The sequence below is a fragment of the Stegostoma tigrinum genome, chromosome 27 (genome assembly GCF_030684315.1).
Source record: "Stegostoma tigrinum isolate sSteTig4 chromosome 27, sSteTig4.hap1, whole genome shotgun sequence".
NCBI lineage: Eukaryota > Metazoa > Chordata > Chondrichthyes > Orectolobiformes > Stegostomatidae > Stegostoma > Stegostoma tigrinum.
The window spans coordinates 31,678,670-31,695,489 of record NC_081380.1 but is presented as its reverse complement, the minus strand read 5'-3'; the positions used below and the strand labels follow the sequence as shown (position 1 = coordinate 31,695,489).

At 41.3% G+C, this 16,820-nt stretch overlaps 1 protein-coding gene across 3 annotated transcripts in view; it reads left to right on the top strand.

Annotated features, from left to right (window-relative positions):
* Positions 1 to 16,820, top strand: part of taok1a (TAO kinase 1a) — a 150,854-nt gene that overhangs the window by 80,442 nt on the left and 53,592 nt on the right. For all 3 annotated transcript variants that reach the window (XM_048557431.2, XM_048557432.2, XM_048557434.2), the window contains exons 4-7: positions 5,493 to 5,594; positions 6,180 to 6,225; positions 12,583 to 12,679; positions 16,328 to 16,441. In XM_048557431.2, coding sequence (XP_048413388.1) covers positions 5,493 to 5,594; positions 6,180 to 6,225; positions 12,583 to 12,679; positions 16,328 to 16,441 — 359 coding nt within the window. The remainder of the gene's footprint in view (positions 1 to 5,492; positions 5,595 to 6,179; positions 6,226 to 12,582; positions 12,680 to 16,327; positions 16,442 to 16,820) is intronic.

Sequence of the window (16,820 nt, the reverse complement as noted above, 5' to 3'; positions counted from 1 at the left end):
CTTCACCCAGTTCTCATCTTTGAATGCAGATGTCAAATAAGTCCTATCCGGTTTGTTCAGCCTGTCGCTGCACTGCTTTCTATCATGCTGAAGATAGTGTTCCTCCTGCTCAGCATCCATGTCATCATGCTTGAAAGATTGTCTCAGTCCTGGCTCTTCAATGTCCCATCACATCTCCTCTTGCGTTCTGCACAACTAGTGCAGGCAGTAACTAGAATTACGTGGCACACTTTCTGATGTGTGCTGCAAAGATTCTTCCACAAATCAATTAAAGCAGCGGAACTTCATCTTGAGGCCAATCATCTGCTCCATAAATTCCCTGTGGCAGAATGGGCAACATTACATTTGTGCTTGGCTTCAATCAGTGAGTTGCATATTGGAGCCATCAGACGTGTTTAGAAAGTAACACTTGTCTCCCAACATCTTTACTTGTAAGGCATCCAACCCATGAAATGAAGCAGGAATCCTAGTTAAGTGTATATGGCTTTATAGCAACTTCTAGGGTATTTGGTGCAGGCCTCGAAGTTAAAGTATTAATGATCACAGAGCTTTTGCTTTACCAAACTGAAGGCTTTTCTATTAATGGCATCCATGCTATGATACATATTCTGGACCAGACCAAATACCCTCAGAATAGATTAAGAAGGTAGCCTAGACCTTGACGTGTTCTTATTTTAAAGGCAAGTGCTGAACATTGCTTTCCAGATGCCATTCAGTGGCTCAAATGGTACGATTGGAGCTGCACTGTGGCTCAGTGGTTAACACTGATGCCTCACGGCGCCCAGGACCTGGGTTCAATTACAACCTGTGGCGACCTGTGTGAAGTTTGCACATTCTCCACGTGTCTGCATGGGTTTCCGCTGGGTGCTCTGGTTTCCTCCCACAGTCCAAGGATGTGCAAGTTAAGTGAATTGGTCATGCTGAATTGCCTGTAGTGTCCAGAAATGTGCGGGTTACTTGGATTAGCCATGGGAAATGTAGGGTTACAGAGATAAACTAAATATCCTGGTTCTGTGGGAGCTTGACCCCACCCATTCAGGTTGCTTCTACTGTTCCAATTTTAAAAAAAAACCAAGGCCCCTCAAGCTGTTTACTTTATTGTCTTGAAGCAGACCACTTGACACTCTGTGTTTTGACCTCTCTTCAGTTCATTGTAAATAAAATCCAGGACAAGATACACCTTTTAAAGCCATAGCATTGTCGTATCTGTCACGTAAGAATCCTATGCATTTCAATAAGGACATCCTCATTCGTAGAAAGAGAGAAAATGTGAGCAGGAATAGGCTATTCAGTCCTTTGAGCCTGTTGTGTCTTTCTGTATGATCATGGCTGACCATTCCCTGTTCCTCACCTCAAACCCCCGATCCGTTTAGTCCTAAGAACTATGTCTAACTCCTTAAACATTCAGTGTTATAGCCTCTACTGCTTTTTCTGGTGGTGAATTTTGCAGGCTCCCTGTTGTCCGGTTAAAGAAGTTTCTCCTCATCTCTGTCCTGAACTCCAGTTGTTGCGAACCTAACATGCTTAACCTGTCCTGGTAAGGTGCTCATTATGACTTATGCACAAGAACTCTGAAATCCCTCTGTGTTGCAGCTTTCTACAGTCTTCCCCAAATTAAATAATGTTCAGCTGTTCTATTCTCCCTGCCAAAATGTATTGTCTCACATTTTTCCCATATTCCATCCACCAAGATTTTGAAAGTTCATTTAACCTGCCTATATCCCTCTAAGGGAATATTTTAATAATGTGTAGGCTTAAGCTGGTTAAACAGCAAGAAACATTTGTGCCATATCAGTGTCTGAGATTCACTATTCCAACAAGAGTCTAATCACTTCTTTGCTTTGCACAGCATAGGCATTCATCAGGGGCAATCTTCAACATGCTGTGATATATAATTAACTTGAGACTTGACAGAACCAGCTACAGAGAGTGGTTATTCTGTAGTGAGTAGCTTTTTTTTAAGATTCCCTACAGTGTGGAAACAGGCCCTTCGGCCTAACAAGTCCACACCACCCTTAAAGCATCCCACCCAGACCCATCCCCCTATAACCCACGCCCCTGAACACTACCGGCAATTTGGCATGGCCGATCCACCGAGCCTGCACATCTTTGGACTGTGGGAGGAAACCGGAGCACCCGGAGGAAACCCACGCGGACACGGGGAGAATGTGCAAACTCCACACAGTCACCTGAGGCTGGAATCTAACCCTGGTTCCTGCCGCTGTGAGGTTGCAGTGCTAACCACCTAGCCCTCAAAGCTTTGACACAAGATTGAAATCAGGACTGTGATGGAACATTCTCCACTTGCTGAGATGAGCGCAGCTTCAACGTCGTTCAAGAAGTTCAGTTCCATCCTGAATAAAGCAGCCTCTTTGGTTAGCATTAGACCCACTGCCTTAAACATTCAACACCTCCATCAATATTCTATGGCAGCTGTGTGTACCCGCTGCAAATCATGCTGCAACAACTCGCCAAATCTTGTACTACAGGACCATTCAAACACCTTGAAAAACAAAGTTGTGACCGCACCGTTACCTGCAAATTTGTCTTCAGGTCACCATACCATCTTTTGTTGAAAATCTATTGCTGTTGACCCACTGTTGGCTTAAAATCGCAAAACTTACTAGCTACCGGTGGCATGCATCTAACTACGCTTTGTAGATTGCAGCCATTCAAAGTCTCGTCACATGCTCCAGGGCAATTGGAGATTAACAGTAAATGTGTGATCTTTCTAGCAATGCCCACCTGCTACAAATTAATTCTAAAAATAAATTGAGGTTATCGGTGCTCTCCAAATACCCTGGCCAAAATTCTGTCCTGTGCTTTACCTAAATTTGCAACACCGATTACCAATTCAAAACACTTTTTTTCTATAGAGGGATGTTTATAAGATTGTTCTGAGAGCTACTTTCTGATGTTTGAGGGTGACATTTTGGTTTTCAGGGATACCTGAAAGGAATTGAGCTAGAAACCAACAATTTTCAAAATAGGAATTTTCAAATCCTGTCCGACATGTATTCTCTCCAGCTGTTCCCTCCCTCTCCCTCTCCCTCTCTCCCTCTCCCTCCCTCCCTCCCTCCCTCTCTCTCTCTCTCTCTCTCTCTCTCTCTCTCTCTCTCTCTCTCTCTCTCTCTCTCTCTCTCTCTCTCTCTTTCTCTCTGTCTTTCTCTCTCTCTCTTTCTCTCTCTCTTTCTCTCTCTCTCTTTCTCTCTCTCTCTCTCTTTCTCTCTCTCTCTCTCTTCTCTCTCTCTCTCTTTCTCTCTCTCTCTCTTTCTCTCTCTCTCTCTTTCTCTCTCTCTCTCTTTCTCTCTCTCTCTCTTTCTCTCTCTCTCTTTCTCTCTCTCTCTTTCTCTCCCTCCTCTCTCTCTCCTCTCTCTCTCTCCTCTCTCTCTCTCCTCTCTCTCTCTCCTCTCTCTCTCTCCTCTCTCTCTCTCCTCTCTCTCCTCTCTCCTCTCCCTCTCTCTCCTCTCTCTCTCTCCTCTCTCTCTCTCCCTCTCTTCTCTCTCTCTCTTCCCCCCCCCCCCACCCCCTTCCCCTCTCTCGCTCTCTCTCTCCCCCCCCCCCCTCTCTCTTCCTTCTCTCTCTCTCTCTTCCCCCCCCGGTTCAGGTTTCACCTTCTCTTGTGGTGTGTGATAACATCTGTGAACAGATTGATTAGAAAATATCTAAAGCTGTTGCTTGCAATGGAAATGCCTCTACCTCTGAATCAGTAGGTTGAGAAAATATTCGTCTCTAAATTCCTTATTGACGAGGTGGATCTTGTAGGTAGACCTTGTCAGAGATATCAGACTCTGCTGTGACATAGGCTGTTTCCTCAACTAATGGCAAACACAGCTTAATTAAACAGTCGTAGAGCCATACAACATAGAAATAGGCCCTTCGGCCCACCATGTCTGTGCTGACCAACCAGTACCAAACTACATTAATCCCATTTACCCCATATGAATTCTGGCAAATTTAACTCATAGCTGAAACTATGACAGTCTTCTGACAATAGTGGGGCTATTTCTCTGACAAATAAAAAATCCCAGTGAGAAAGAAGAATTCTAGGAAGAGGATAAACTAACCATGATTCTTTCCTCTGAGCCAGAAGACCCATGTCGGAGTTCTATCTCCTCTGTTGGGGTGCACTAACATTTTTGAACAAGTTGATAAGAACATATTTATTAATATTAATTCAGAGGCAAATTGTGAACAGAAAGCATAATGAATTTGAAAGTAAGATGAGAATTGAGAGATGAGACAAATGCTTTATAAAAACATCATTAAGAAAATTCAAGAATGATTCAATTATGAAGTGAAACTTCACATTCGTAACAGTTAAGTTTCAGCGCCAGAAAAGTTACAGGTAATAATTGAAGTGCACCGTACATTAAAATTCACTTTATGAAAATTGGCAGACCCTTTCATTCTGGTAGGCTTAGTGGGTATCTCGTTGCTCATTTAAGAAACTTTGTACCTTTCATGTGATCCCATCTCAAGATTCCAGGCAAGATACAATATTGTGAAGTTTCTGCAGGAATGAGAACATCTCGATTCCTGGATTTTATTGCTTGTATCCATTTCCTGTAGTGGCTGACATATTTAGTAATTTAACATTTTTGCTGGTACTGTTACTGAAAAATTTATTGCATGGATGTGAGTTTGCTCGCTGAGCTGGAAGGTTAGTTTTCAGACGTTTCGTCACCATTCTAGGTAACATCATCAGTGAGCCTCCGACGAAGCGCTGGTGTTATGTCCCGCTTTCTATTTATCTGTTTAGGTTTCCTTGGGTTGGTGATGTCATTTCCTGTTCTTTTTCTGAGGATGGTAGATTGATTTGGAGCCAATGTGTTTGTTGATGGAGTTCCGGTTGGAATGCCATGCTGCTAGGAATTCTCGTGTGTGTCTCTGTTTGGCTTCACAGTTCTTGCAAGGTGTTTTGTAGACGCATGAGAATTCCTAGAAGCATGGCATTCCAACCAGAACTCCATCAACAAACACATTGATTTGGAGCCAATCTACCATCCTCAGAAAAAGAACAGGAAATGACATCACCAACACAGGAAATGACATCACCAACCCAAGGAAACCTAAACAGATAAATAGAAAGCGGGACATAACACCAGCGCTTCATCGGAGGCTCACTGATGATGTTACCTAGAATGGTGACGAAATGTCTGAAAACTAACCTTCCAGCTCAGCGAGCAAACTCACATCCAGAACCTCAACCTGAGCTACAAATCTTCTCAAAACTGGCTAAATTTATTGCATATTTATATTGATTTAATTTTTTATTGACACAATGACACAAGAAGTATATTGATTTAAATAGTTTGAAGTTTCGAAGAATGCTGAAGTTGGAGCTTTACCGCGATATCAAGCTTACCATAATTTACTGATTTAAATTTTTATTGATTTATATTTATATTGCATATTTATATTGATTTACATCTTTTATCATTTTGGGTATTTTTTCAACTTTGATAAACAACTACAAACATTTCTTATAGAAATGGCAGGATATTATCAAAGAAGTCAAATTCCTACAGAAGTTACGACATCCAAATAGTATTGAATACAAAGGTTGCTATCTGAGGGAACATACTGCCTGGGTAAGAAATTTATTTACCAATATGTGAACCGACTGTATGCAGTTAATTGTTATATTGTTAATGAAGCATCTAAGACTCTTAATAATTAATCCAAAATGTAGTTTCAGCACTCAAGTATTAGACCCAATGGGAGGAAGAAAAATAATGGACTGTGAATGCAGGAGATACAAGTAAAAACAAAGCACTAGAGACGCTTGACATGTATGGCAGCATCTGTGGAGAAAATGTTCAGACAGACTTTTAAAACCGCTACAATTATGAAATGTTTGCTCATAAGTGAATTGATTGAAAATGATTATTAATTGAAATGATTATTACAAAAATAATTTTGCTTTGCACAGATCACCTTAGCCTAATTGTTTTTTGACACTAGTTGTAACGAGTGTGCAACATAAAACTTTTCACTTTTAAATACTTGTCCAATGATACTGTAGATTGAAAATTTTTAAATAATGGAAATAAAAGGCCACTTTTCAACAAATATATATCCAGTGTATATTTGCAATAGCTGTTGCAGTACTTTTTTTTCCTGAGACTTGTGAATCTGCAGAGATTATAGTTTTTCCGTTGAATTTCTTTTTACAGCTGGTGATGGAGTACTGCTTAGGATCAGCTTCAGATCTTCTAGAAGGTAAAAAGTTTCAGTTCTTAACTTGGAAGTTGATCCTTTCAAGTATATACACAAACTCTTCTTAAATATTGGATAATCGACAAGTTTTCAATTTCTACACATCTAAACAAAGCCAAGCAAAGATTGCTTGATGAGCTGATGGATGATCCTCATTTATTATGGTCTAAAATGATCAAAATTCCCAAATATCTGTCTGTGTTCCATAGTTTCAAATTACTTGTATTTCCTGAATGCAGTATGACAGTATTGTCTGTACAATGACACAAGAAGTATATTGATTTCAATAGTTTGAAGTTTTGAAGAATGCTGAAGTTGGAGCTTTTCCACGATATCAAGCTTACCATACTTTACTGATTTAAAATGTAACTGATACTTTTTAAAAGAAATAAAAAGTATGTACTAGGAGCAGCAATAAGCTACTCAGCCTCTAAAGTCTGCTAAGCTATTCATTTACGATCATGGCTGATCTGATTATTCCTCATTTCTGTCTTTTTAATAACCTTTCACTCCCCACCTTTCTCAAGAGTTTGTCTGTCTTTGCTTTAAAGATATTCAAGGACTCTGCTTCTATCACCTTTTTGAAATATAAAGCTCCAAAGTTGCTCACACCACTGAAGGAAAACATTTATGCTCCTCTCAAATAGATAACTCCTTATTTTAAAATAGTAACTGTTAGTTCTAGACATTTGGACAAGAAGAAACCTCTTTCCATATCCACCCTATCAGTACTTGTCAAAGAGCTTGCATATTTCAGCTAGGTTATCTCCTAAGCTCCAGGGGGTGTAGCCGTCCAACTTTGTATGAATAAGACAACCCAACCGGTCCAGCTTGTAGAAACTGAAAGAACTGCTGATACTTGAAATCTGAAACAAACACAGAAATTGCTGGAAAAGCTCAGCAGGCCTGAACTATCTGTTAACTACAGTTATCCGAAGTCAGAGTTAACATTACAGGCCCAAGACCTTTCCTCAGAACTGATGATAGCTAGGAAATTGGTTTTTATCTAAAAGATAGGGTGAAAGGAGGGGGTAAGGAGTAAACGATAGTTGGAGATAGAGCCCAAGGGGAGAGAAGAACAGTTGGATTGGCAAAGGAGTGGATAACAATTAGCCTAGGAGAATGAATAGCTACTAATGAGTGCTATTAGTGGCTAACAATGGGTAGTGTGTAATAGTAGACCATGTTATAACATATTGTGTGAGGATTTTAGTAAAGATGTGGGAGAAGGTGCCTCAAGCCCTAAAATGGTTGAACTCTATTGAGTCCAGAAGGCTGTAAGGTCCCAAGCAGAAAATGAGTTGTTCTTCTAGCCAGGGAAGTGGTGTGTTGAAATGGCAGGTAACTGGAAACTCAGGATCATCTTTGCGGACAATGATCTATTCATCGAGAACTGTCAATGTGACATTGGTCACCACAATTTCTTTCTCCCCACCCCCACCCTTCGTCCATTTCAACCAATCTCCCCATGAACTGACTGCACTCCGACCTCTCGGATCCAACCCTGACTTTGTAATTAAGCCTGCTCACAATCCTGGTGCTGTTGTAGTTTGGCGGTCTGACCTCTGCATTGTAGAGACTGAGAACCAGCTCTCATACCTCTTCCTGTCTCCCCCAACCATGACCCTAGCATAGGACATCAGACCGTTGTGTCCACAGCTGTCACTAACCTCATTTCATCTGATGATCTCTCTTCTGCTGCCTCCAAGCTCATAGTTTCCCAACCCTGCACAGTTTGCTTCTTTCCCCTTTTCAAAACCAGCAAATAGGACTGTCTAGGAAGTCCCATAATTTCTGCCTGCTGCTGCCCCACAGAACTCTTCTCTTCCTACCTTTACTCTGGTTTTTTTTCCCCATGTCCAATTCCTTCCCTCTTGAACTGATATAAAGCATCAGATATTGGAATTTCCAGTTTGCAGAGCCCAGCTGCTGCTGCTTTACCATGGGCATGCAATCCCTTTACATATCCATTTCCCCTTCAGGATGGTTTCGGGGCTCTCTGCTTTTTCCTGGACTATAGGCCAGAATCATCCTATCCATCACAACCCTTCTCTGCACAACTGAGCCTGTCCTCCTCTGAACAACTTCTCTTTTAACTCCTCTCACTTACTTCAGGTCAGAGAGGTAGCCATGAGTATCAGCTGCTCCCCCTGTCATCTGGAATTGGAAAAGTTTATCAATTTCACTTCCAGTTTCCATCCTGCTCTCATCTTCATCCGGCCCATCTCTGACTCCTCCCTTCCCTCCGCAACATCTCGGTTTTCATTTCCAGGGATAGACTGACCACCAGCATACATTACAAACCAACCGACTCCCACCTTTATTTTGACTATGCATCCTCACTCTGCTTCCTGTAAAGACTTGCAATGCCTCTGTCTTTGTGTCGCATCTGTTCTGATGATGCCAACTTTGACAAGGAGGCCTCCAAAAATGTCGTCCACTTTCCTCATCCGAGAATTCTCCAGCACCGTGGTTGATAGGGCCCTTAGCCGGATCCACCCCAACTCCCGCACTTCACCCTCACCCCCCCTCTCTTCCCTCCCATGACAGTGATAGGGTCCCCCTTGTCCTCACGTACCATCTCACCAGCATCCACATCCAGTGGATTATTAGCTACCATTTCCACCATCTCCAGCAGGATGCCATCACTAGACAAATATTCCCCTTCCATCCCTTGTTAGCCTTCCACAAGATCGGTTTCCTTCGGGAGCCCTGGCCCACTCCTCCAACATTCCCAACACCGCCCAACAGCTCTGTGGCATCTTCCCTGCAACCATAGAAAGTAAAACACCTTGCTTACTTTCTACCTCCTCAATATCTAAGGGCCCAAACATGCCTTCCAGGTGAAGCAGTGCTTCAGCTGCACTTCACTCAATCTAGCCTACTGCATTTGCTGCTCATAATGCGGTCTCCTGGATATGCGTGACTGCATCGCAGAACACCTGTGTTCTGCCTGTTTTTAAAAAAAAAAGCAACCTGAACTTCCAGTTGGCTGCCACTTCAACACACCATTTTGTTCCCTGGCCAACATGGTGGCACAGTGACTTAGTGGCTAGCGCTGGTGCCTCAGCATCAGGGACCAGAGTTCAATTCCATCATTGGCGACTCTGTATGGAGTTAACACACCCTCCCCGTGTCTGCGTGGGGTTTCTTCAGGTGCTCCGGTTTCCTCCCACGGTCCAAAGATGTGCAGGCTAGGTGGATTGGTATGCTAAATTGTCCATAGTGTTCAGGGAGGTGTAGATTAGGTGGGTTGTAGGGAATGGGCCTGTATGGACTTGTTGGGCCGAAGGGCCTGTTTCCACACTGTAGGGATTTTGGAATCTCTGTCTTATGAAGAGAAATAAAGAAAATGGTATTTTCTGGAGTTTTTGAAGTATAAAAGGGATACAGGGTGGATACTGAGCAATGTTTCCTCTCGTTGGTGACTTTAGACTGTCGGGATAAAAGACAGGTTCATTTAACACTGGAACTTGCTCTTCAGAATTTTCAACCTTAGAGGGGTGTGGAGGATTCCTGGTTTTCCTGAACTTGAATCATCCTGTCCTTTTGTGCTTATAGCATTATCATGAATTAAGAGAGCCAAATGTCCAAATTAAGACTTACAAATTTCCTTGCTTCCTGTCCCTTCTAAATGTCATGTACCTTCAATGTTTAGAACATAAAACAGTACAGCACAGTTACAGCACAGTAACAGCCCTTTAGCCCACGATGTTGTGCCAACCTATTGTCCTACTAAGGTCAATCTACCCTGCATACCCTACGTTTTACATTCCTCCATGTGCCTATCCAAGAGTCGTTTAAAAGTCTATGAGGTATCTGACTCCACTACCACTGCCGGCAGCACATTCCACATGCCCACCACTCTGTGAAGAACCTACCTCTGACATCCCCCCTATACCGTCCTCCAATCACCTTTAAAATTATGCCCCTTCATAATAGTCTTTTCTGCCCTGGGAAAAAGTCTCTGACTATTCACTCTATCTATGTTTCTCATCATCTTGTAAACCTCTGTCGAGTCACCTCATCCTTCTTCACTCCAATGAGGAAGAAGCCCTAGCTCCCTCAACCTTGCCTCACAAGACCTGTCCTCCAGATCAGGCAGCATCCTGGTAAACCTCTTCTGCACCCCCTCTAAAGCTTCTACATCTTTCCTGTAATGAGGTGACCAGAACTGAACACAATATTCCAAGTGTGGTCTAACCAGAGTTTTGAAGAGCTGCAGCATAACCTCACTGCTCTTAAACTTAATTCCCTTGGCAATGAAAGCCAACACACCGTATGCCTTATTTACAACTCTATCAACTGAAAAATAGACTTAGGAGAGCTAGAAGGGGGTATGAGAAAACCTTGGTAGGTAGGATCAAGGAAAACTCCAAGGCTCCTTATTCTTATGTGAGGAACAAGGGGATGGCCAGAGTGAGAATAGGGCCAATCAGGGACAGTGGAGGGAACTTGTGTGCGGAGTCAGAGGGGGAGGGGAGATCCTTAATGAATACTTTGCTTCAGTATTCACCAGCAAGAGGGACCTTGACGTTTGTGAGAACAGTTTGTGAGGCAGATATACTCGAACAAGTTAATGTTAGGAAGGAGGATGTGCTAGAAACTTTCGAAAACATGAATAGATAAGTCCCCTGGGCCAGACAGGATATACCCAAGGTTTCTACGGGAAGCAAGGGAAGAGATTGTCTTGTCACCCAAGGTTCCTTTACCTTACCATCCTTTCCTTGCCTCAGTGAGACAAACCTCTCCAGTACCTGTAGCAACTGCTCCCTAAACAACCTCCATATTTCTATCGTGCATTTCCCTGAGAACATCTGATCCCAGTTGGTGCTCCATAGTTCTTACCTAATAGCATTGTAATTCCCCTTCCCCCAGTTAAATACTTTCCCATATCATCTGCTCCTATCCCTCTCCATGACTATAGTAAAAGTCAGGGAGTTGTGATTGCCGTCACCGAAATGCTGTCCCACCCAGAGATCTGACACCTGACCTGGGTTGTTGCCAAACACCAAATCCAACGTGGCCTCCCCTCTAGTCAGACTATCTACATATTGAGTCAGAAATCCATCCTGGGGACACCTGACAAAATCTGCTCCATCCAAACTATTTGCACTTAGGAGGTTCCAGCCTATACTAGCGAAGTTAAAGTCACCATGACTGCACCTTTTCTGTTTCTGTCTCCCAATCTGTTCTTCAGTGTCTGAACTCCCAATAAAGTGACTGCTCCTTTTCTGTTTCTGACTTCCACCTATATTGACTCAGTGGAGAAAACCTTCTCCACTACCTCCCTTTCTGCAGCTGTGATACCATCCCTGATTAGCAATGCCACTCCTCCACCTCTTTTTACCTCCCTCCCTATTTCTATGGAAACATCTATATCCTGGAACATCCAACAGCCATTCCTGCTCCTGTGTTATCCAAGCCTCTGATCAAGAACAGAATTGGTGACCATGCAGCCATGCCTCTAATAGCTTTCAGATTGTACTTGCATTTTTTTTCGTCATCAGCTCATCTGTTGTTTTGAATCCTACAAGCACTCAGATACAGAGTCTTTAGTTTTGTTGGCTTATTATTTTTGTAATGTCTCGTCTCGTCTTATCTATTGATTTTCTCTTAGATTTACATTCTCTCTCCCTTCCGCTCACGGTTTATCAGTTCCCATATTGTCGTTCTCCGTCTCACCTTGTCTGTACTGTTTGATCTACCACACCATCCCATATGAAACCTTCAATTTTTTACTTCAGTGAAAATTTGATTCTGGTCCATTCATTCCAATTGACAATTTTAATTGTTTTTATGTATTTTACCTGTGCGATAAATTCCACTCTTCCTCACTCCATCGTCCTCCAGGAAATAATAACCAATTTGTATGCTAGTTGCATGGTTTTTCTAGTTAGTCAAATAATAGTTGCAATATAACTCCAGTATTAATGCTTTGTTTCAAATATAAAAATTTAGACTGTTCACTTTCCTAACCTATCATAGGCCTTGTTCATGATTATAAAAATCCTTGTTGTCTTTTGATTCTCCAAAATGTAGCAGATTTTGAGATGCCAGCTCTTTATCCCTTATACTCTCTCTCATGCATGACTGGATATAAGTTTATTTTTCCTTTCAAACACAAGTAATTAAAACCTGTGATACTTTTTTGATGCTTTAGTTGCTATGAAACACTTGTCAGAGAATTGTCCTTAATCTTAAGCAATTGAAATTTAATTAACACTAATTTGAATTTGAAGAAAAAGTTTTGAGAATTATTTTTCATTGCTTGTTTTAATAATTAAGGGATGCCAATTTTGGTTTACAGCCCTAAATGGTTCTCTAATAGAACATTTATCAGGTTTTGCTTCTTTTCAGTTCATAAGAAACCGCTTCAGGAAATTGAGATAGCAGCCATTACACATGGTGCTCTGCAAGGATTAGCTTATTTGCATTCTCACAACATGATTCACAGGTAAGCCTATGCAAAGGAACTTTGGGTCAGGGAAAGCATGTTTTAATAACATTTGAGGGACATTTCAATATCGGATTTGTGTCATAGCCAACTCAGATGTACTTCAGAGGTCTCCAGCCATAAGCCATACTGTATCAATGTTGAACAGAAATCCATGTCAGTTATAAGGTCAAATTATAAATTTAGCAAGACAATAAATGGAGGTAGGAAATCAGCTTTTATATTATAAGCAAATAGGTTCTGCGTACTGATTTGTTATTTTTGGCATCTGCCAATTATGGTCATAGTTTTGGCATCCTCCAGGATTGCATTGACAGTTTTTACCATTTACTAACAATAGCAAATCAAATTTGTTTGAAAGCACTGAAATTTGATAAATGCTGTTCTATTTATCCAATTTCACTGAAAATGTGGGTCGTGTGTGTATGCCGATAATTTTATAAATTAAGGGGAAAAGCTGCAAAAACTGCAAACCGTAGAGTGTTTACCACAACTTGATACGACATTAGCTGTAGTAAATTTGCAGCAGTAATTTCTATAATTTGTTAACCTTCTGTTCTGTAGTAAACGTTTGCCTTTATGGGCTGTAGTTTACCACAGAAATGTAATCAAGTAGCATTTAATCACTTAGAAGTCTGAAACAAAGACAGAAATTGCTGGAGAAACTCAGCAGGTCTGACAGTACCTGTGGAGAGAAAACAGAGTTGAGTTTTGGAGTCCAGCGACCTGTGTTCAGAATGTGTTTTGATTCTGAACACGGGTCACTGGACTCCAAAAGTCAACTCTGTTTTCTCTCCACAGATACTGTGAGACCTGCTGAGTTTCTCCAGCAATTTCTGTCTTTGTTTCAGACTTCTAAGTGATTAAATGCTACTTGATTACATTTCTGTGGTTTACTACAGAACAAAAGGCTAACAAATTGTAGAAATTACTGCTGCAAATTTACTACATCTAACCTTTATATCAAGTTGTGGATCGTTGAACTTTATTTTAGGTTTTTTATTAGATAAGGAATCAAGGGTTAAGAAGAGTGCAGTCAGGAAAGTAGAGCTGAGATCACAATGTCCCCACCCCGACCTCATCCCAAAACCAGCACAGCTCGGCCCTGCCTCCTTGACCTGTCCGTCTTTTCTCCCACCTATCCGCTCCTCTCACGTTACTGACCAACCCCCAACCCTGCCTTCAGCCTCTTCTCTGCCTCCTTGACTGACCAAACTCCATTCCAACTCCCCACCTACACTCACCTCACCTTTTCTGGTTCTATCCCCGCCTGCTTGACCTGTCCGTGTCATGTCCACCTATCTGCTCCTTTATCCACCTTCCATCTGCTCACCCTTCTGTCTATTTATTTCAGAATCCCTTCCCCCTCCCCCATTTCTGAAGAAGGGTCCAGACCCGAAACGTCATCTTTCCTGCTCCTCTGATGCTGCTTGGCCTGCTGTGTTCATTGAGTTCTAGAACTTGTTACCTCAGATTCTCCAGCATCTGCAGTTCCTACTATCTCTGATTATCTGTGGTCGTCTTGAGTGATAGTGTCAACTTGATGGACCGAATGGTCACTCATGTCCTAAGTCCTGTTTTGTTGAGTTTCTGTGAAGCTCTTTGGGCTATTCTATTATGTGAAAATTATTATACAAATATAAACTATTAAAGTTATTCAAAATATTTAAACTAATTTATATTTTAATAGTGACCATGACTCAGTATTAAATTACCCAGTACTTGCACTTTTCTTTCATACTGCCGAAGTGTTTGGAGTTGAACTTGATTTTAAATTCACAGTGCAGTGGTGTAAATTGTTACCCCAGTCTACAAAATTTTGTCTAGACTGTATTTTTAACTTATTTGTAGTTAAAGCTAAGAAGCACTCATTCTTGAAGCATTCGTCTCACAAGATTGTAAAAATTTCACTACTTGCAGATTTGCATTAATAGAATACTTTTCACAACCTCAGAACATTCTGAAGTGCTTTACAGTTAATGAAGTATTATTGAACTATAGTTGAGATTCTGAAAACGCAATAGGTTTTACACTCCAGGCTCCCACAAACAGCCATATGTAATCTGGTAATGAACAGTAGGCACTAGGTGAAGAATAAATATTGGGCAATGCACCAAAGTGAACTTCTCTGAATTAGTGCTATTGGAACATTTTAATGCTCAATGGGAAAGGTGCAGAAAAACATGGTTTAACACTTGTGTGAAAAGCTGCTGAGTGTGCTACACCAAGAACATGATAATGGATTACTGACAAAATGACACAGCATCCCTTTTAGTTTTCTAAATCAGGTCAACATTAAATGCCACTGAATCTTGATAATCAACTGAATTAGGTATCTTTCCCAAAATATGTTTAGGCCAAGTTTTTAGTTTCTTTCATCTATGAATTTATTTGGCCACAAGTTTGAAAGTGCAAAATTAGTGTCTTAGCTCAAAATGCTTTATTTCTTTCAACAAATGTAACTTTCAACTCGCTATCCTCAGACTAGCGTGAATTTTATTACATTTTGTCAGAAAAGCAAGATCATTCGTTATCTTTCTGTCACTCTTGCACTTGTTGACTTCCAACTCACATGATTGTCCAAGTAGTTTTTATCCACGTATGATATTGCCAAAACTGTCAACAGGAGGTGAGTATCACAGCTAAACTTGATCCTTCCTCCGTACAGTGTGCACTTGTGTATTTCAATGCTGCAGTTGGGGAATTGTGATTGTGATTGGGATTGTGGCTGATTTTTCCCATGCTTGCCCTAGGTGCAGCAGTTGGTTGTCCTGCTGCCAGATCCTACTTACACATTCTGGTCTATATTGCTTAACCATTAGCAAGCTGAATTTCTAAATTTTTTTCTGCAAAAGTGGTATCTTAGAATATAGTAGCCTTTATTGTCATATATGCTCAATGAGCATAGTGAAAAGTTTATACATTGCCAATTACAATGCTGACTTAGGTACAAAAGTACCGAGGCACAACCGCTTTTGTTACAAGATTAAGACATTACAGAAAATAAAATGTCCAGCATTGCAGAAATAAAAGTTCAGTACAGCAGACCACACTGGCACCTAGCTTCCAGTCTACACCAGGCCCTGATTCCACACCGCTCAGGCGACACACCACGCCAGGAGGCCGGAAGGTCACTACACCACACTGGGATGTCTGTACAGAGGAACGCAGCTGTGCAAGGTTGGAAGGCTGCTATGGGTGGTTGCCACATTATGCTGGAAGGCTGCATGCCGGGCCACTGTGGGAGGCTGAGAGTTGAAGAGGACAAAAGAAAAGCACTGAAAGGAAGAAAAAGGAAAGAACGGTGGGTGGAGTGGATGAGCTCCACTGGAACGCCTTTCTCTGTCTCCATCATATAATGAACTTGGTAAAATATATTCCGTAAAGCAGGTCAAAATGTTACATTACCAAATAAATTTTTTGGCAAAAATGTAAACCCAGAAGGATTCTATAAAATACTTGTGCCATCTTTTCTAATTAGCATTTTTGTCTAGTATTCTTTGGCCATGTACCATTTTAGTAAATTTGTTTTAAGCCATTAATTAAGAAAATTGTACGTACTATCACTTTTTGTAGGATTGGCCTCGAGCAATATTACGTACTGAATTTATTGAGTTTTTAATTATATATTACTTGCCTTATAAACAGGGACATAAAGGCAGGTAATATCCTCCTGACAGAGCCAGGCCAAGTGAAGTTAGCTGATTTTGGGTCTGCTTCCATAGTATCTCCTGCTAATTCATTTGTGGGAACACCGTATTGGTAAGAAGCTTCCTTTAATGTTGTAATCCTTTGTCTTCATTGTCATAGTTTTAGTCACAAGTATACATACAAACCTACATTCAAAAAAAAGCACCACTCAGCTCTTCAAGCCTACTCCACCATTCAGCAAGATCATGCTGATATGATTTTAACTTCTACATACGCCCAATAATCTCTTATTCCCTGATCATCTTTTATCCTTTAGTAAGCAGGAAGGGAATCAAATCATCAAAAGAACTACAACAAAGTTGCTGGGAAAGCTCAGCAGGTCTGGCCACATCTGTAAAGGAGAAAACAGTTAACGTTTCACGTCTGGTGACCCTTCCTCAGCCTTCTATACTTAGTAAGCCCAGACATAAATGGTTTGAGCTGAGCCAAA